Here is a 22,773-nt window from a genome sequence, read left to right on the forward strand (position 1 = left end):
TCCCCGAAGAAAAGAAAATGCCACGGGAGTATAACTGGAATATGCCAGAATTACTTCAGATACCGGAAGAAGAGTTGGTAAAGAAAACAGTTGATTGTTACACAAAAGTTATTCGTATCAAGAAAGATGATTGTTTTGATACAAAGGAAGACTTGAAGATAGCTTTGTATACGAAATGTGTGGAAGATGGCTATCAACTAAAAGTTAACAAATCAAGCAAAGATCGTTTCGAAACAAGGTGTATGATTGACAAAAACTGTACGTGGCGTATGATTGCAAAGAGGATAAAAGATTGCGAAATGTTTCAAGTTAGGACTTTTATTGATAAACATACATGTTCAAGAACCCAAGTTTTTCCTCACCATAGACAGGCAAACAAAAAGGTGTTGGGTGGTTTTCTGGCTGAGTTAATGTTTTTGAATGTCAGGGTATATCGGGGACATGAAATTATGACTGACATGAATGCTCGGTTCAAGATTAGTATATCATATTCTCAAGCTTGGAGAGCCAAATGTTATGCCTTGGAATTGTTGAGGGGGTCGCCAGAAGCATCGTTTTCCCAACTGCCAGCTTATTGTCACAATTTAAAGCTGAAAAATCCTGGGTCGGTAACTCATATCAAAACAGATAGAGATGGACGCTTTGAGTTGCTGTTTATCGCCATTGGTGCTGCGGTTAGTAAATCAATATAATTCTGTTGACTCATTTCTGTTAGTTACATGCATTTCACATTTAAATGATTATATTTCTTGTGTATATTATTTTGTAGATTCGTTCGTTTATTACTTCCATGTGCCCAGTTATTATAGTTGACGGAGCACATTTGAAAGGTCGATACCTTGGAGTAAACTTATTAGCAGTAGCCATGGATGCTAACAATGGGATATTGCCAATAGCTTACGGGGTTGGCAAATCTGAAACCTCTGATTCATGGACATGGTTTATGGGGCATCTTTGGGATTGCATAGGTCCTATTAGCAATATGACAATCATATCCGATAGGGCAAACTCAATTGACAACGCTGTTAGAAGGTGTTTCCCAGATGCTTTTCATGGACTTTGTGGTGTTCATTTGTATAGAAATCTAAAATCAAGGTCTGTTGGTATAAAAAAGCACAAATGGACATACTGGAAGGCTGTAAAAGCTTATCGGGAAGTGGATTTCAATAAGCATATAAACTGTTTAAGACGTGTTTTGCCTCAGTGTGCTCAAACACTAGAAGATGTCGGGTTTGAAAGATGGTCAAGAGTACATCAACTTAGAGCAAGATATGGTTTCATGACGTCTAATAGTGCATAATCAATCAACGCTCTAAGTCGTCATTCTCGAAAATTACCCATTACTATGTTAATGGAGTTTTTTCGAGCCTCTATTCAACAGTGGTACTACAAGAAAAGAAACCATCCATGTATTATTTCTTTGAATTCGTAACTTATCATATATTTTACTAAGTATTATTTATTTAAATTTACAGGAACATTGGAACATCGTGTTACACCATGGACTGAAAAAAAGATAACGAAACGTGTTGTGAAGTCAACGTCATGGAGAGTTGAACCATGTTCAAACACTTTGTTTGAAGTATTGGATAATAACTTAAATGGACTTGTCAATCTAAATGCAAGGACGTGTAGTTGTATGAAATGGCAAACATCTGGTTATCCGTGTGGCCATGTTATAAAAGTTGCTCTTCATCTAAACCAAGATGATTCAAGCACATACGCTATGGATTGCTACACTACAGAAGTATATCGACAGACTTATGCCGAGATTGTCTACCCTATTCCACATCCTTCTGAGTGGGACATACCAGATGACTTACAAACATTTTTGCCACCAGCCATGGACAGAAGGCTACCTGGCCGACCAAAAAGTCACGATCGTATACCGTCTAAGGGTGAAGAGAAGAAGAGATCGACATATAGTCGGTGCAAGGAAAGTGGTCATACAAGGTTGACATGTGGATCACCAGTGCCATCACAATCATCTTTTCCTCTACCAAAATATGGATCATCATCAAAATCCAAAGCTCATATGGTGTCAAGAAAAAGGCAATCAAAATCGCAATCATCTTTAAAATCCCAATCACAAATGGCTTCACCTTTTGGGACTGTTAACTTAGGTGATTTTTAAATGCAAACGTTGTATTATGTATATTTTATGTGTGAACTTTTAACATTTTCAGTTAGGCATGTATTAGTAACTTGAGTTTGAAAATTGCTATGATCTGTTCAGTTGTTATCACTTAATAGGCAATCATCTTAATGTCTATCGCAACGCGGAAATTACTATCGCAATGCGAAATGAAAATCGCAACGAGAGAATCGCAATGCGAAATGAAAATCGCAACGAGAGAATCGCAATGCGAAATGAAAATCGCAACGCGAATTTCGCAATGCGAAATGAAAATCGCAACGAGGGAATCGTAATGCGAAATGAAAATCGCAATGCGAAATAAAAATCGCAACGCGAATTTAATTTCGCGTTGCGATTTTCATTTCTCGTTGCGATTCTCTCATTGCGATTTTCATTTCGCATTGCGATAGTACTTTTTGCCTTCAACATAATGCAGATTGAAATCAACAAAATCAACCATTACATTTCAATCAATTAAACAAGCATAAATAAGAATTATGTTAACATCAATTAAATAAATCAACTTTTACAAATCAATTAAACAATCAAAAAATAAGCAATAATTCTTAGAGAAAATAACACTTCTACTATTGAATCAACTTTTGCAATCATACATCATTTTCACGCAGCTCACTTCTGAGATTAACCTGCATAAACCAAACATTTGCTCAAACAACACTTTCTACACATCTAAAACCTACAAACAGCAAATTATTGAATTCTAGGTACTTAACCAAACATTTTCAAACCATAAGCCTATAAACATACCAATTGTTTATGGACATTTTTATAACGCGGATGCAGGTAGGCAGCGTCTCGTATATATCGATCTAGCCATATAATGTCGAAACCACAAGCCTACTGCAGCTCTATCTATATCGGTGGGAGGTAGATACTTTATACTTCCTCTGATCAAACGGTCCAACGCCAAGCATACGAGAGGAACACAATCCCCTCTGGGTCCTTTCGTTTGTTGTGGTGCGGTCTCGTCTCTGCTAACTGTAATATTGAGCTTCTTTGGCTTCTTGTTTCTAGAACGAGTCCAATAATTTATCGCATCCAAGAATTTATCCAAATAAGAGCTCCATCCCTTAATAATATCTCTTAAATCAGCCAATGATATGTAATTTATCATGCTGTCATATACTATTGCCTTAAGGGATGGGATCTGAAGCTCGACGAGAAGCCAATGGTTACGTTCCAAAATAGGGATAAACACCTGCAATCATAAGTAATAATTTATTCATTTGCGCACTTATTTATGAATACCTTTAAACTCAATCTAAAATAAACACTAACCTTATCGACCTCCCACCATGCAGGATAAAGTTTAGCTTGTCCATTGCCCAACGCAAATGATTCATCTCATTGATTCTTCAAGTGAACGGCGTTAAAAGACGTCGGCATAATTGTATATCGTGTATTTCTTTTATTTTCCTTAAGTTTCCTAATTATTAGAAGACGTGACACCCACGCATCGATATGATGTTTTACAAAAAAAAGACATATATTAGTAACTTACATAAATTTTAAAAAAAATAATCAAATTAAAATATAAGAAAAATATAAGACTTACCCCTCCATCGAAATAGCCATTGTCTTCGACCCCTAATAATACGCCCCACCAAGACCGATCAAGCAACAAATAGATATCATCGTTGAGCTTGCATATGTCAGTGAAACACCCCTGGCTTCGCTCATGTAGATAAAAATCAACTGCGGTCTTAGCCCAAAGGGTGTTATCTAGAATTGTGTTCGGTAGTTGTTTCCTCTCCACTTCAGATACCGGTATGGTACTGGCCGGTAACTCATACGAGAGCCAACTTGAATCCATCATATCCGGTACGTCAGAGGGTTTCTCAAGAATCCTACATATGACGCCATGTGAATCGGGCTCTTGAATGGTGGGAGGGACCTCTTCAACGATGACAGTGGCCTCTTGAACGGTGGGAGGGGACTCTCGAGGAATGATAGGGGCCTCTTCAACGATAGGAGTGGACTCTTGAGGGATGACAGGCGAGTCGGGCTTCTTCTTGCGGTGTCTTCGCACTATTGGGGTATACGGAGACTTAATAGCACGTGCACGCCGTCTGATGCGTGAACTCTGTCGTGCAAGAAAAACCTGACGTAAAGCATCCACCTTATCGGTCTGCTAAATAATTAAATACAAATATCAGTAAATAAACAGACATAATATTTAAACAGTGAAAACAAAGACAAATATATTTCAAACTTTCAACCAAAAGACAAAACAAAGACAAATACTAACTTCACAGTGTTAAAGAATACACAGTTTAGCAGAATTGGCAGCAACCGAATAAATTTACTTCAACCAAAAGACAAAACAAAAAGACAAATACTAACTTCACAGTGTTAATAAACAGTTTAGCAGTATTGGCAGCAACTGAATAAATTTACTAAGCAATCTAAGTGAAATGGTTAATTTAAGTGAAATTACGAGTAAATTGATCATCAAGTTAAATATGGAAAATCTTAAACTTACCTCGTTGTGTAGAGTATGAACCTCATTCTGCAACGATACTACCATCTCACGTAGAGCGGCAACCTCACCACGTAAAGTAGACACCTCCACACGCTATGCACCATCGTTATCGCGTAGAGTACCGATCTCCTCACGCAAGGCATTGACCTCATCACGTAACTCCCTTGACTCATCCCGTGGCATCTTTGTCGGTCGCCTAGCATGAGGTGATGGTGGAGAAGAGGCTCGATGATGTGACGGGATAGGTGATGGCTCTCGTTGTGGAGGTGTATAGTCGGGTCGATCAGGTGATGGCTCTGGGTGAGGTGATGGCTCTCGAAGTGGAGGAAGTGGAGGCTGCTCATCATTCGTGCCATCAAGAAAACACTGACTAGCTTACCACCAATCAGTGGCAAGCTCAGCCTCCGTGGGTGTCAGTCTCATTAATGGAATGTTGGCCTCCTAAAAATATAAAAACTCAAACAAAGTTAAACGTCTACTATTAATAACTTGTTTATATATGATAGTATTTGTGTTAACTTACATTATTTATTGTCGCATATGGTATTAAGTCTTCCCAATCCAACAGACGTTTCCTCTTCCAGGAAATAGCCCTGGGAATATCATTTGAAGTTTTTATTGCATATGTCTTCATGGCGGGAAAGGCCTCGAATATCCAAATCTACAAACAATATAATAACAAACATTAGTAATTGTTAAATAATTAATTATAATTTTGAAAACATTATATAGAAATTCTTACCTTAAAGGCCCAAACAAAGCCTGACAAAGTGTATTTCGACCCATCGCCCCGCAAACTTTTGCGGTCATCAAAGGCAGACGACAACTTAGTCCAGGTAGCTTTCCATATATACGAACCCCACGGAAACAGATTCCATGCATTTAGGTCCTGTACCAATAATATTAGCTCCTGAGGAATAGGTTGTCTGGCCTCTCTACCTAAAAAGCCAGCATACAAAAGTAGTAGAAGGCATACTCGGACAACATCGACGTCATTCATCCGAGTAAAATCATCTTTCTTATTAAACAATTCTTCATGTCGTCGACGTGTAAGTTCGGCTTCTCTATTGACTCATCAGGAAAAACCCTGGATAACCATGATGGGCGGGTGATATGACGAGTGTACCGGCCTACATCATCGTGTCCGAATCGTAGACCAGTGATTAAGTAGAACTCCTTCCGCCCAAAACAAGTATACGCCGGTGGAAAATGAAACCATATCTCTTCCTCACCACGTTGTATACTGTCGGGTAGATCGCTAGTCATGGTCTGAAGCCACAAATGGGTCAAATTAGCATCTCCACCCGGATGCTGTACTCTCAGCCATGGCCCGAAGCAGGTTTCCTCAAACAATTTTCTTTGTGCAGGTGAAAGCTTCGAAGCAATTGTAGTGGCTAGGCTAACTTTATTCCTTAATGTCAATGAAGCCGAAAAAAATTTCTACAAAAACAATAAACATACCAAGTTAGATATACCAAAAACTACACTGTCAAGATATACCAAAAACAATAAACATAAATAGTAGTTTATTCTTGAAACTAAAATTTGCAACACTGTTTTGTCTTTTGGTTGAAATGAAAATCGCAACGAGATAATGATAATCGCAACGCGAAAATGACTATCGCAACGAGAGAATCGCAACGCGAAATGACTATCGCAACGAGAGAATCGCAACGCGAAATGAAAATCGCAATGCGATTTTGGTTTCGCGTTGCGATTTTTATTTCGCGTTGCGATTTTCATTCTCGAAACTATTCTTCTTCTGCATTACTTCAACCAAAAGACAAAACAAAGACAAATACTAACTTCACAGGCTAAACAGTTTAGCAGTATTGGCAGCAATCGAATGAATTTAATAAGAAATCTAAGTGAAATGGTTAATCTATTATTGAAATTACCAGTAAACTTATCATCAATCTCAATATGAAAAATCTAAAATAATGCAAAATTTTCAAAATAAAAATAAAACAAAACTAACCCTCGGAGGTTGATTTTCCATTTCTGAATGATTGTGAGGGATTTTTGATTGTGAATGGTTGTGAGGGATTTCGCCGGCGATGGGGACGGAAATCTTCGGAGATGGGGACGGATTTCGCCGTAGAGAGTGAGAGATGGAGATGGGACTGAGTGTTGTGATTTTAGGTTTGAGGTTATGAGTTGCGATTACTGTGGACGGTTCAGTTTCCGATTTATTAAGAAAAAATTCGTGTTTGGAATTTGAAAAAAAATACGCGTTAATACGAATGGCGCTATGTAAATCGCATTGCGATAGTAAGATTCGCATTGCGATTTACGTATTCGCGTTGCGATTTTCATAATTCGCAAATCGCAATGCGAATTAGGAAAATTGAATTGCGATAGTCAGTATCGCATTGCGATTTTCCCAATTCGCGTTGCGATTTACTTATTCGCATTGCGAATTGGGAAAATCGCAACGACACTGTAGACCATCGCAACGCGATTTTCAACTATCGCAACGCGAAATGCAACGCGAATTTGCGATAATGGAGATCGCGTTGCGAATTAGCGATCACATTGCGATTTTGTCGGTCATTTTGGCAAATCCGGAAAAAGTTGGTTAAAATCGTATATTATATGGGATTTTTGGTCACTGAAGTTATTTTCTCTATTAAAAATCGTCTAGTGATAATGAATAATCGGACATTAACAACAATTAATATTATCTATTCGGACACGAACTGAACGACCTCAGTGGCAGATAAATTGTTGTTGTTCTTTAAAGTCTAATGTTTGATCACCACAAATATGAAAGGTATGAGTACTGCTTTATATTTATCTCATATTAATAAAAAAATATTATCAACAGAACATTTGATCGCATAAGTTTACTACCACACCTTGCATTTTTACACTCATAAACAGTCCCACTAAAATACAAATTATAGAAGAAGGAAAAAAGAAGAACAAAACACATCGGCTCTACTACCCTCCACTCCATCAGATCACATGTATACACATACATACATACCAGTTAAAAAAGAAAATCTTCACCCATTTTAGTAGACAACATTGGCGATCAATTTATCTGGGGACTAGGTCCGGACGGAGGCACCGGCTGACCTTTGGGAAGCATCATTCCGAGAGTCCTAAAGCTTGACTCGAACGTATTATCGGCTTGAAAACCAGAACCCTCCGCCTGAGACGAACGGAGTGCGTGAAACCGTGATCCTCCCAAGAGAAAGAGAGCAATGGCTAGAACGATTAGGAGGTTCATTGACGATCGGATTAAGTTGCTCATTTTGTTAGTAGCTTGAGTAGAAGAAATTATTAGGGTTGTTATATAAATAAGGTTTGATGAGCATTTGCGTGCATGAAACGTGGGCCGGCTTGTCAACTGATAATAGTACAGGCTGGATGGGTAATCTTTAGTTGGATGAGGCATGCAATTGCCGGCAGATTTCGGGGATTGCTCTTTTTTTCCTGCTTAAATATTTTCCGGAATTTCAGTTGGCCGGCTACTTGCTGCTCCTAAAATCGAAGACCTGACTTTGTTATTGCCACGGATATAAGGGGCAATGTTGGTTTTTTCAGTTAATTGCATCAAATTTCTTCAAACTATGTCACTCGTATATTGAACATTAAACTTTTACATTTTCTTCTTTTAATCAATCACCGATCCATTGGTCGACTAATCCAGATCGAGTACTGCAGAGGCAAGGACGACCATCCGAACCCAATTTACTCCATTCACAAACACTATGATTCAAACTCTTAATCTTGATTAAGTAATCTAGTGACTCATCCCACTAGACCAACTGGTTGTTGGTAATTATACTTTTGTATATTCTAATTTTATCTGTGAACTATGACTCCCTTTCTAAATTAGTCCTCAAAGTTTTTCAAATTCATCATCAAATTATGATCCTCATTCTAAATCGATCCCTGAACTTCTAAATCTTCCAATTTCATCCCAAATTCATCCAGATGTATAATTAGTTTCTATTTAAGTTTAACTTAAATTTTATTATTTTCAAGTATGCAATAGTACAACTCAGCCTAACAGTTTTATTAACAAGGGATGTGATTACCATATATCGATAATTTATGATAAAATTAAAATGTTCAAAAGTTTGAAGATCAAATTTAAAATGAGGGTAATAGTTTAGGGATAATATTAAATCATCTTAAGTTTAAGGACTAATTTGAAATAAAAGTCGTAAATAAATTTGAAATATTTTAAAACTTATTAAATAAATTAAAATAAGATTCATAATTTATGGATGTATGATACGATCAACTCTTTTTCTATTAGTCACCTACCTATATCTAATAACATAAACTTCCATTATTAATACACTATTCTTGATAAAACTTACTACATTTACAATATTAAGTTTCTAATCTTAAATATTATTTAAAATATTAATATTATATGTCATTATATCAAATAATGATTAATAAGGGTATCGTGATAGATTCAAATTCTAGTTAAATTTAGAATGTAATATTTCATTTTAGGTAGTATATCATCGGAAAACTGTTTTTAACCTAACGTGTCAACCTACTACCTTATTGGCCGAAAGCTGTTCTCAACCTAACGTTAGTGTCAACCTACTACCTTATATCCCTTAAGGTTGGAATCAACTTATTACCCTACCTCCTCTTACTTAATTAAAAATAAGATCTTACTTAATTAAAAATAAGATTTTGTTGTTGTTGTATCATCCGCTTGAAATTGGAGCATGAAATTTCTATTCCCCAATTATATTTGCTAACAGAGCCCACTTGCTAACATCAAAGATTAAGGACAATAAACACCATGTTAACCAACACTGATACACACAAAGGCGGTGCCACATCATAGTGCTATGAACGTGAGCCCGTAGTCACTTGAAATCTAATTTTTTTAATTATTTATTTATTTTATTGTCGTGAAATTTTTTATTTCCATCTTAAAATTTAAATTTTTTCTTACTTAATTTACTTTTAAAATTTTTATTTATATCCGTCTTATTTAAAAAATTTATATAAGAATTTAATTTTAAAAAATAGAATAATCAAGTTTAAAATCAATCAATCGGTATTTCAGACATGAAATTAATTCGATTCGATTGAAGGCAAACCTTAGTATATCAAACAAAAGAAATACTACAAATTATACAAGATCATCCATCTTCGAAAGAAGAAATCAAAGGAGAATAAAGGAGTACAAGCCGAAGATTAAACAATAAAAAGCTTAAATCATAATATTAAGCAGTGAAACCAGAAGTATGAAAAACAAGAGCAAATCCATCAAAATTTGAACGAGGCAATGATCATCGGCTTCTACTATGCCTGACTCTGGACCAGCCTTTCTTGCACGAATTCCCCACGATCTTCACACCCTTCTTCAACAAAAACTTGAGCCCCTTGGCTCTCTCCTTCAGCTGAAGCTGGAAACCCGCCATTGATGAGCAAAAAAGAGAAATGGAATCTTTAAGCTTTGCGTTGCGTTTAGTCTGTAAACTTCTGGAATGGAATGGAATGGAACTGGAACTAAACTCTTGGACCTTTTAAGCTGAGCGGAGGCCTCGTTGGAACCAGCGCATCTGCTGAAACGTGGCGGATGCTAGAGCCGTTGCTCGATGCCTTTGGTAATGTAATCAACACGTACATTGCGGGATAAGGATGGATGGAGATGGATACGTGGAGATTTTTATTGACTAATTTATTCTTCTTCTTTTTTTGGTAAAATACATTTCAAGGTAAATACACAAGTGGTCCCCGCTTATAGTTAATGATTTATTAAGTACATTGATAATTAAAGTTTAAAAAAGTCTTCCAACAATATAATGTTATTTTACTAAGTTATTCGATTATTAAGAATTATAAAATGATCATCCGACTATTCATTATGTTTTAAATTCGACATTTTTCATTAAAAAATCATTGTTGTATAAGTTGGACGTTAGTATTATGACTGAGATATGATAGTCGTTTGAGATGTCGGGATCATATTTTATTATACAGAGACGGAGCTCTGTTAGGGCCCAAGGGGGTCTCGGCTCCTGTTAAAATTTTCTTATTCGATATAATTTTGGTTTAATAGTATTTTGGTTCATGTAAAAAAATAAATATTTAAATTTTAAAAAATTCATTAAATATTTAATCAAGTAGGGGTCGAACTAATGAAGGATAAGTCAGTGTTCTCACATTTTTTTGTCTAATTACAATTTAGATCATTGTAAGTTTAAATATTAGACAAATTAAGGAGTTGTCTTGTGAATTTTGAGTTTATATGAATATATATAAATTTATGGTGATGACAAGGTAGTATATGTATAAAGACTTTCAACTATTTGACAATGAATGCTCATATCCCTACATGCACAGTGCTTGAACTCGGGAACTCAAGGATAACAACAATCCCTTAATCACTAAGGTCACTTGGTTCATGCTGAATTTTGAGTTTAAATACCTAATAAGTCTTTATATTTATCTTAAATAGTCTAATATATCGGTCTCTGTCAATATTTAATTCTGGCTATGTCCCTGTTATCATATCACAATCAACAAGTTAACGTTCAACTCAAAATACCTTCAATTTTTTAACGAAAAATGATGAGTTTGGAACAAAATAAATAGTCGAGTGATCATTTTGTAAATTTTAATAGTCAAGGGACTCAATAAAGTAACACTCTATAGTCAGAGGACTATTTTGTAACTTTTAATAGTTGAAAGACTTAATAAAGTAGTATCCTATAGTTGAGGGGCCGTTTATGTACTTTACCTAAAAATGAAAACATTCTTTATTTTTTATATATAGGTAGGCTTTGATATCGAATTTAGTCTATAAAATATGATTTTTTTTGCTTTTATAGTTAACCTCTGGTACAGCTCATGCTCAACTTTAAGTCTATAATTTGATGTCAACAAGGCAATAAAGAAATGCTAAATGTAAGTTGAAAAATGTGAAACAAACAAACAAACAAACGAGATTGAATTTCAATGGTCTAATAGAATAAAGCAGCCCCGCCTAATATTTATTAACGAAATTTTTAATAAATTTATCAAAACAATGTACGTGTCATTATACATTTAATCAAAATTTGCGTATAGTTTTTTTTATAAGTAAAATTATATTCGATCCAAAAAAAATAACAGACAAGCTGCTACAATTGACAGTACAAAACAGCTAGATCAATCCACATTCAATGTACAATTGTCTATTTACACCATCCAGCCTGTTCATGCAACATCTATTCAACTTAATCCTAACATCCTCCTTAATTCTATTGACAATTGCATCAGCCGAACGAGACAACCCTCTAAATTACCTATGATTACGCTCTTCCCAAATGAAGTACACAAAACTAGTCCAAACCAATTTAAGAATATGCACCAAAAGAGACTTAACCTTTAGATTTATTATCACCCAGCAAAGAGAATCCTGCCAACAAAACAATTTCTGTCTCAAATCACAAGAGTGCAAAACAGCACCCCAAACAATTTGCTTATAGTTTTTATATTTATTCTTTTATTATAATTTCATATATGATTTCTTTTATTTCCATTTCGTTCCGCCTTCTCTTTATTTTAATAAATATTTTAAAAAATATAGATTAAATGTACACTAATTAAATTTACTTTTATAATAGGACTAATTTGTTCTTCAACATATAGTAATGGACCAACTAGATGATTTAACCACTCTTGATAATTATGTGTTGTTGGTTTAGGTTTCGGACCGTTTTAGTTTTAGGCCTCCGAGGCCTAGTGTTCTTGGGCCTTTGGTCCATCCTTGATGTATATTTTTTTTTCTTTTTTAATGAAAAATAAAGAGTAAGTTAAGCATTTAGTACTTAAATGATCGGTTTTTGTTTGTTTTAATACTTAAACTTTCAATTTTTTAAACCATATCTAACTGTTAGCTTTTTTAATTTTAGTATCGCACCATTAAAAACTCAACGGATGAGCTCGTTGACCGAGCATCTACAATCACCAGTTGTCGCAAAGCCCAAACTTTCTAGTACGCACAATTTTGACCCCGTGAACGTGGTTCCGACCTCCGTTTCATTGAGAAATGCCTCGATCTCCCTAAATTGATGATAGACTCTTTGATTTCTTCTTCCTATGATCTTTTTCGTCAATCGTCCGGTGAGTCTGAAAATAGACTATGTTGGTCAACTCGTCATTCTCTCGTGGACTACTGTTCGGATTAGTCGTCCGTCCACTGGAGTTATGCCTCGTCAGCCCATTTGTTAATAATGGTCCAGGAACTAAAATGAAACAATAACTAAATGTTAGGCATGATTTTGATTATTAATATTTTTTGAAAGTTTAAGTAGTAAAATAGACCAAAACTTACAAATGAGCAGTTTATCCAAAAATAAAAAAATATACGTGGCAGTCTCCCTTTCCCTCACTAATTCTTGAACCAATAAAAGTGAGTGTTGTACAGTATGACAGATGCAGGAAATAGGAAAGCATGTGTCATTCGATGAAACATGGGTAAACTACATGTTTAGTATCTAAAGTATCACTTTTGTTTCGTTTTAGTATATAAACTTTCAAATATTTTTCAAAATCGCATAATGTTTACCTTTTTTTTCATTTTAGTACCCGGCGTTTACTTTTTGTTTCATTTTAGTAACCATTGTTAACTTTTTTGTTTCATTTTAGTACTTAATTTTTTAACGGCATGGTACTAAAATGAAACAAAAAGTAAACTTTAGGTATGGTTTTGAAGAAAATTGAAAGTTTAGGTATTAAAACGAAACAAAAGTGGTAGGCCTATAAACGAACCGAACGAACATGAACATAAACGAACAAAAAATTTCTTGTTTGTGTTCATTTGTTAAGGAATGTAGCTTGTTCGTGTTCATTCATGTTCGTTCATTTAAATGATAAACGAACACAAACGAACGGATATAAACGAACAAAAATTAACACAATAAACGAACGTAAACGAACAAACGTAAATGAACACAATAAATGAACATAAACGAACGTAAACGAATATAAATGGAAATATATTTTTTTCTTTCCTAAAAATTTTAGGATTATATTTTATTCAATTATTTTGAGCTTTTTTTATTTGTATTTAAAATTAATTAAATTTTAAAATATTTATGGGTATCAGATTAAAACTTATTGGACTTTAATATTTTAAATGAGTTTAGAGAGATTGGACTAAACATAAATAAACGCACATAAAGAACATAAACGAACGAACATATTACCGAACGTTCACGAACGTATATGAACGAACGAACCCTCTGTTCATGTTTGTTCATTTAATTAAACAAACACAAAATCTTATTCATGTTCTTTCGTTTAATAAATAAACAAACTTCCCGCCGATCAGTTCACGAACGGTTCGTTGAACGTTTGGTTCGTTTTCATATCTAAAATGTGGTAGTTTAGATACTAAACATGTAATTTACCCAATAAAATAATAAAAGCAAGTTCGTGAGAAAAAGAAGGATAGAAAATAGATTCACATTCAAATGGTATATCCTTCAACGGGATTAACTGCTTTAACTACCAAATAAACCTTCTTTAGTAAAAGGGTAACTTAAATTAACATATTTGCTCCAATTTTTGCTGCATGCCCCATTACAAAGTAAGCAAATGAGGGTGCTTTTGTTTAAAGCTGAAACCCATCATGGAGGAGTGAAGATAGATAGCAGAAAGATGAGCTTTAATGGCGCCCTATTTTCTGGCAAACATTTCTTTGGTATCGTTTCTTAAATCTACATTGCTAACTTTAATTAAGAAATGTAAACAAATATTCTTTTGAGAGCATTACTAACTTTTAATTAATTAATTCTATGCATGATGCTTTCTATTCTCTACGTTACGTACTGCTTTGATTTTAATGCACCAACAGTCAATGTAACGATTATCAATCACGAATTGAATGACCTCAATGGAAAAAAGAATTATTATTATTATTTGAGATTTCGAGTTCGAGCATCAAGAATGTCAGAGGTGTGAGCGTTCAATATTAAATTGTTAAAAATTATTTTTAGACAAATATTATATTATATTTACTCCATATTAATAAAAAAAAATGATGTATTTTACCATTTTTCAAGCTAAACAGCTTTATTCTCATTTCGGGTCAAATCTACATCTTTATTTTGTAATATAGAAACCATATCTTTTGTATAAAAAGGAGAATTATCTCTTTTTGTTTGCAAAATTTTCTCTTTAGAGAGATTTGGGAAATGACCATCTAACTCAGTTGGTAGAGCACAAGGCTTTTAACTTTGGGTCGTGGGATCGAGTCTCACGGAGGGCATTTCATAATTCGGAGGTCTTAGAGGTAGTTTACTATCATACCTCCTTTTTACACCATTACATATGAGAATAAGGGTCACCTAATTTTTCTCTTTAGAAAGATTTGGGCACATGAGTCTTGCCTTTGTTGCTAGTGCGTAGAATGGCCATCTACTTTTAGCTTTGTTAATTAATAAACAAAATACATTATATTGTAATAAATATATTACAATATTTATATATATTACTATAAGTGGGATCAATTCATAACTATTTTGGTCTAACTATGAATGGATTCCAAATTTTCAATTTGTTGGTTTTGTACTTCATAATTATGGGTAAATTACACCTAAACTTTTAATTTTTTCAAGACTGTAACTAACGTTTAGTTTTTATTTCATTTTAGTACATCGTCGTTAAGTTTTTAACAGGTGATTTACAGGTGACACCTTTTTATAGGTATATTACATCATTCAACTATCTTCTCACTTATATTTTGGTCACTAAAATTTATTTTTTTAAAATTTAATCAAGTTACTCCTAATTTAATCAATCTAACTTTTATTTTTTTATTTTAATTATATATTAATAAAATAATAAAAAAAATGTTTTATCACAAAAATTATTAATAAAATAATTTAGAGTGATTAAAATAGAAGCAATTTAAAAGTGAGTAGTTAAATTGAATTCTTTTAAATTTTAGTACAAAAATAAGAGTGAGAAGATAGTTGGGTGATGAAATGTGATCTACACATAAAAAATGCAGTGTCGTTAAGTTTTTAATGGAAAGAAATAAAACGAAACAAAAACTAAACGTTAAGTATGTTTTTGAAAAAAAATAAAAGTTTAGGTGCTAAAACAGACAATAACTTATAGTTTAGGTACTAAACACATAATTTACCCAAGAAGAATACAATTTAGTAAAAAAATGTCATATTTACTTATAATTAGGTACAATTTTCGATGTTTTAAAATAAAATATTTTAAATGATAAAATCACTAATAGTGGTTTTATTTTTTATTTAATAATTTAATTAAACTCGATTTTTAATATAATTGGATTTAAGTAATTACGGACCCTAAAAGATTTTAAATTACAATAAATACTTTTAGCACGTCGTAGTGTCAATACGACGTAGTTTGAACCCACGCCAGTAAATACCCTAAAAGACCCTAACGACTAACCATCACATGGCCCTCTGAAGTAAAAGAAACCCTCACGCATGACGACAATGATATTAACGGTTTAATGCCCAAATGGCCAAAAAAGTCCCATCCCGGCTCCCTCCGGGTTCGATCACGCGGAATTAACGCCTTAGCCGCCGGTGGACCCGAGCAGCTACAGTGTCACCAACGTAAATAAATCCAAACCTAGTGGATCCCATTGTCACACAAATTAAAGAAAATATCAGGACAGATTATAGCAGAAATTACTGAATTATGAATCCATGACAAAAATTTTCAAATACGGGTGTATGAAAAATTATCTTTTTAATTAGGATAAAATGAACGGTAGTTGGGTGAAAACGGTCATATCACTTAATATCTTTACGAGAATACATGAAAGATTTGATGTTTTTCTCGTACTCCTATGGTCTGTGTACGCTCATTCTTAGGTAATGTAAAAGATTAAGGGTGTAAACCAGTCGAGTCGAGTATTGTTGAATTCGGTTCGATTCGAAAACTCGTGAGTTTAAAGTTTTTAAGTTTGATTCGAATTCGAAATCCTGAACTAAAACTTGTGAGTAGCTCGAAAAGGCTCAAAATGAAAAAAAAACTTAACTAGATTAAAACCTCAAACTAAAATTTAAACTTGAATCTTAAATATATAAAAGTCTTATTGTATTTTTTTTAAAAATCAACACATAAATGTTAATATTATTAATAGTTTATTTTTTAAAAGATAAAATCTTAATATATCATATTTCCGAACTGTTCATGAGTTTTTCGAGTCAAGTATCAAGCAGCTCGTTTCGGCTCATTAAGAATTCGAGTCGAGCTCGAATTCATTCGATCCAGGCATTTATCGAGCATTAACCGAATTGATCTCGAGTAACTCGCGATCTGTCTCGTCTCATTTACAGCCCTATAGAAGATCCTCACCGTTCTATACATCTTTATCGGATCATACAAAAGGCACTGACTACTCTATGCATTTTTCATGTGTTACCGTTTGAAGTACCTTATTTGAAAGAATAATCTCATGCGTACAACATATGGATAGTTTTTTCTTCTTCTGCTCTGTTTGGCCTATTTTTGCGATGGATTCATTAAACAATTTCAATGATGAAAGGGATTGTTATTTTCCCTAGGAGTTTTGAGTTCGAATAACTGCAATTATAGGTGTATATTATCAATAACTAAGAAAGACTCTAAACAGATATTATTATGCTATTCAAAAAAATTGAATATCTTCGATAAAAAATAATGACCAATTTATAATAGTTTGATGAATGTAATGATTATTTTGTAACTATTAAAAGTTAAGTGATCAAAATGATCATTTAAACATAGTTTATTGACTTTTTATGTACTTTAACCAAATATTAACAGTCTTCAAGACACTCAGAGATTCAATGCTAGCACAAACTGTCGGCAGAAACTAGCTTCCACTATTGCCACTCCAGTTTTTCCACCGACTAAGGCTGCACAAGTGGTGGCGCCGCCTGTTAACACAATGCAGCGCCGCTGTGGGTGGGTTGTCACATTATGCTGTTTGGCGTTGTTGCAGTGTTCTATGGTGTCTGGTCAGGTCCCGGCGCCTCAAAAAATGGACCTACATTGGCAACCTGCCACCGCCACTTGGTATGGCAGTCCTGACGGCGATGGCAGCGACGGTAAGTGTCCGGCATTGGCTATTTTAGATCTGTAACCGGGGTTTCTTTATTTAGTACACTACTAGACTTCCAAACCAACTCGAAATTTTGGTTAATTTCACTTTTTTGGAAAGAAATAATGGGCTGTTTATAAGATATTATTGTGTAGGGGGAGCATGCGGGTACGGGTCATTAGTTGATGTGAAGCCGCTGAGGGCCAGAGTGGGAGCGGTGAGCCCGGTGCTGTTCAAGAACGGTGAAGGGTGTGGAGCGTGCTTCAAGGTGAAATGCCTTGACAAGAGCATTTGCTCGAGGAGAGCCGTCACCATCATCGTAACCGATGAGTGTCCCGGCGGGTACTGCGCCAATGGCCGCACACACTTCGACTTAAGTGGTGCGGCCTTTGGCCGTATGGCTATAACCGGCGAGAATTCGCAGCTCAGGAACCGAGGCGAACTACCAGTTGCTTACAGACGGTATGTGCTTCTGGATTTTGCTTTGCAGGGACCTTTCCTTTTCACCGTCTCTTCTATTTTCCCATTTTTCTTTGTTTTTGTTGGTTTTCTATAATTAATACCAAAGTTTAATTTTTTCTGGTTAAAAACTACAGGACCCCATGTAAATACCCTGGGAAGAACATTGCCTTCCATGTCAATGAAGGCTCCACTGATTATTGGCTATCTCTTCTGGTGGAGTTTGAGGATGGTGATGGAGATGTTGGGTCAATGCATATAAGAGAAGTAAGTCCCCTTCGCTTTTCCCATAACTTTTACTGTTTTTATTCACTATTTAACACTGGTCTCAGTGGTAAAATATAATGTTGATCTCCTTGGAGAATCCGAATTCAAGTATCCTGCAATTGTTTGCGAAGTGTGTACTCGAATTTTTATTAGGCTAAGAAAATTAGGAAGACTACTGATTTTAGGAAAATTCTTAGGGCTAAAAGACTGCACCTTCAAAGCACAAAGCATTTTCATATTTACATGAAAAAAGCTGTTCAAAATATAAGCATCAATGTGGTGGTGTCCATACCTTCCAAAAGGTAATGGCAAATGTTTTTAAAGTCCCACCATTATTATATATTATCAACCCCATGTTTAAAGGTAGTCTTGTTCCTGATATGTTGGATTTGTCTGCTTAAACAGGTCCCATTAGTCCAACATATATGCCACTTTTATTAAGAAAACATTGTTCCCTTGCTTTCTGTAAATGGCTCCAATGTGCAAAATGCTAAAAACCCCACCTTTTTTCTTCAATCTATTACTTCAGTATTTTCTTGAATCTTGACTCCCCCCTGCATGTGATGATTGATTATAGGGACCCCCAGGACCCCCAGTCCACACCCAAAGCTTACATTCTTCAGTCTTTTCTTCAGAGGATAATGGAAATTTTTAGTTCCAATTTTTAAGTCTACATTAGTCCATGAATTTAGATTTTTGGTCATTTCTTAAGTTCCCACCCTTGATATAAAATCGCGTGTCCGTGTCCAACAACATACACATAAATGGTAATTTTTTGAAAGATATGCAAGTTTTTTTTTTAAAGAAAAATGGATATTGAGATGAGGATGTTGTTGGCAATTGAAGGCAAATTCCAATGAGTGGTTAGAGATGAGCCATGTATGGGGAGCAACTTGGTGCATCATCAGGGGACCCTTGAAAGGGCCCTTCTCGGTCAAGCTAACAACATTATCAACAGGAAGAACACTCTCAGCAAGGGAAGTGATTCCCAGAAACTGGTCGCCGAAAGCGACTTACACCTCTCGCCTCAACTTCAAACTCTGATAAAAAAAAATGCAGCAATCGGTCCATGACACAGAGCCAGAAGGCTCTCCGTATAGTGTTCCTCATTTGAAGAAAAGGTAATGGCTCGTTGGACAGCATAATAGCATCCAAGGGCTCTTTCTTTTTCTTTAATTTTATTTTTCAATTGTTTTTGTTCTAGTTACTATTTGCAGCGTGCAAGTGTGATTATAGTATAGATCAATGTAGCCCTCTCCGAAGGAGAGAGTGCCTTTAGCATTGTTGTTTGAATGTAGTTTGTGTTGTCAATTCGTGCAAGATGTTTCCTCTTCTATGTTGGAATGATATTACTGTGTTTTGTTTTGCTTAATTTTCTTGAAATTTTGTTTAACCTTTTGGTCCATTCCCTTGAGCTAAGCGTATTTTTTCCGGGAAAAATATTTTATTAATAACACATAAACCTAGATTATGAGCCTCGTTAAAAATCCCCTATTCCTGTATGGTGGAAAAAAGTATACCACAAACAGGTAAAAAAAATTACATCCGAATAAGAAGTTCAACCCAAATATCACACAAAACGATCATTTGAAGCATACCCTGCAAACCAGAATATGGAACAAAGACAATCTACTCTTTCCCGAGTCCCGTTGAGGATAGGGATGGGCAACCATCGGGTTGGATCATGTTCCAACTAACCTGATCATATCCGAGAAAACTATTCACCTAAAACCCGATCCGATTCGGGTTTATGATTACTCTACCTGATAAAAAATCTGACTTGTTTTTTTAGATAAAATTCACATCCAATCCGAATTGACACACATATCTATATAATTCTTAATTTTATTTGATAAAATTAAGGATTTAATTGAAAAATAATATAAAGAGGTGTATTAATATAATTATGCTTAAATATAAAAATTATCTAAATATGAACATGACTTGACTTTGATTTTTATTTTTAAAAATCCAACCGAATAAAATTAAATTACATCAAAATCCGTCAAATTTGTGTCCCGTATCCATCCCTAATCGAGTATTTGCCTATTTATCAATACATATCATCCATTGCTTTGCATGGTAAAACTTAATTACAATCTGTCGGAGGAGATCAAAGACTTGAATTTCTTCACTTTTCGCTGATAAATGAAGAATTTATACAAGTTTCAGAGTTCTTGTTTGGTATTGGAGGACCCACACGAGGTTGAATTTCCTTTTTTATTATTATCTTTATCAAATAATATTTATAAAAAAATTTAAAAAGTATGGTGGAGTATATTTAATGATATTTATATAATTTCGACACAAATCAAATGCATAGTAAATATTTAAATACATCTAATCTCATAATTGCATATACATTATATTAACAATATAAATTCATGAAGTAGTCTCAATATTATTTTAATTTAAATTATATTTATAAATAAAAGATTTACGAATTAAAAAACTATTATAGGGTATATGAAAAAAATATTAAAATAGGAATTCCATTAACAAATTTATAACTTATCTTATTCAGTTGTGGCAAAATATCTAGGAGAAAAAGGTAGTAAAATGGATTATAACTGTTGGGGGATGTGAAGGTGGAAATCGGCACGTGTCGGTGGTCTGGGTTGGGACAAAGTCAAAGAGCAAAACGTGGTCTGAAAAAGTCGGTGGAAATCGGCATGTGTCGGTGGTCCAACCAATCACTTGCTCTCACGTCATCATTAAAATTTTTATCAACGACAGGAACAGCCAGTACTAAAAGGGAATGGGGCTTTTTTTTTTTACCGAAATATAATCTTACAGGTAATAATTATCTATAAGACATAATTTCTCTAAATTTTACCGATTTAACATCCTTTCTTACAAGCCGGATCATCATTCGCACCTTTACGGGATTTCGTTCGAACTGGAACCACATCACAAAAAGTGGGAATGATCATCTGCGCCTTGTCCGAGCTGACGTTGTAGACACTAATTTTTACGTTTTAAAATTATTATTATTATTATTATTATAAATATTATTATTATTATTATTAGTATTATTAAATAAAATATATATATATATATTACAGGCCCAAACTTGAGGCCCGTTTTACAACAAGCCCACTAGGCCTGAGAAACCCTAACCCTTTTAGGATTTCCTGAAGCTTCCAGCCTCCACTGCTAGGTGCCTCGTCCATCCATTGTCGACGCCCTGCTGCCACGCTACCCTTGCCAGAAGCCTCCACTAGACTTGAAGACAATCGCCCACGTCGAAGCTCTATGGTGAGTCTATGGTGACTCACCGAAAACACCCCTTTGTGACCGATCCGAGGAACGTCTCGACCAGGCTATAAAAGTCGCGACTCACCTGCAAAATGAAACCATCGACAACAACCAACGGCAAACAGAACAACGAAAAGAAAAATAAAGGAAAAGAGATCGATAAATTTACAAGTGATCGTCAGAGAGCCTCCACACGCCATCAAAAATCGTTGGATTTCGAAGGTAAAACTACAGATCTAGGCTATTTAAGAGACTTTTAGAACGAAGGGAGGCCAGTTTTTGCTTTAGGGTCGAATAGGCTTTAATTTGGGGAAGTTTTGTAATTTTCGATCACCGTGAACGGTGACCAGCGGCGGAGAAAAACGACGACGGCTGCGGTCGGTCGGTCGCCGACATCCCTTTGGCGAGGGAAGGTAGAGAGAAGCGAGAGAAATTTATATATCTCTCTCTAGAGAGAGAAGAAGAAATGAAGAAATGAGAAAAATGACCCTTAGGGCTAGGGGTGTTCAAATAACCGAATTAATTCGGTTAACCGACCGAACCGAATTAGTTCGGTTAATTCGGTTCGGTTATCGAATTAGTTCGGTCGGTTAACGGTTAAGAAAATTTTTAGAATTCGGTTAACGGTTAATTCGGTTCGAATTCAGTTAATTAACCGAATTAACCGAAATTAAATTTTAAATATATTATATATATAACATATGGGCTCAGCCCAAACCATTTAAAACCCAATTAATAATTTAAGATCTAATAACTTTTAAACATAAATCAATATTAATTAATAAAAAATTTATATAAAAATTTTATTTTATAATTATATATTATTTAAATTAATTGTAAACTATTTTTTTAATTAAAAAATATTATATATATTATATATATAACATATGGACTAAGCCCAAACCATTTAAAACCCAATTAATAATTTAAGATCCAATAACTTTTAAACATAAATCAATATTAATTAATTAAAAAATTTATCTGAAATTTTTATTTTATAATTATATATTATTTAAATTAATTATAAACTTTTTTTAATTAAAAAACATTTAATTTTTATATAAATTAGAAAATTTTAAAGAAAAATTCGGTTAA

The 22,773-nt window shown here is 34.5% G+C and overlaps 1 protein-coding gene across 1 annotated transcript; it reads left to right on the top strand.

The window, feature by feature from the left end:
• Positions 1 to 17,453: 17,453 nt before the first annotated feature.
• LOC120199695 (expansin-B3-like) lies at positions 17,454 to 19,499 on the top strand. The gene is made up of 4 exons (XM_039200714.1): positions 17,454 to 17,701; positions 17,850 to 18,156; positions 18,291 to 18,420; positions 19,267 to 19,499. The coding sequence occupies exons 1-4, from the start codon at positions 17,542 to 17,544 to the stop codon at positions 19,462 to 19,464; spliced, it is 795 nt and encodes a 264-aa protein (XP_039056645.1). The 5' UTR covers positions 17,454 to 17,541; the 3' UTR covers positions 19,465 to 19,499.
• The last annotated feature ends 3,274 nt before the right edge of the window (positions 19,500 to 22,773 follow it).

Source organism: Hibiscus syriacus, unplaced genomic scaffold (genome assembly GCF_006381635.1).
Source record: "Hibiscus syriacus cultivar Baekdansim isolate YM2019G1 unplaced genomic scaffold, ASM638163v2 tig00005465_pilon, whole genome shotgun sequence".
Classification (NCBI taxonomy): domain Eukaryota; kingdom Viridiplantae; phylum Streptophyta; class Magnoliopsida; order Malvales; family Malvaceae; genus Hibiscus; species Hibiscus syriacus.

Coding starts and splice junctions, on each gene's coding strand:
- LOC120199695 (XM_039200714.1), top strand. CDS start 17,542: ATGCAGCGCCGCTGTGGGTGGGTTGTCACATTATGCTGTTTGGCGTTG. Junction 18,157..18,290: donor CTACCAGTTGCTTACAGACG/GTATGTGCTTCT, acceptor TAAAAACTACAG/GACCCCATGTAAATACCCTG. Junction 18,421..19,266: donor GGTCAATGCATATAAGAGAA/GTAAGTCCCCTT, acceptor TGGCAATTGAAG/GCAAATTCCAATGAGTGGTT.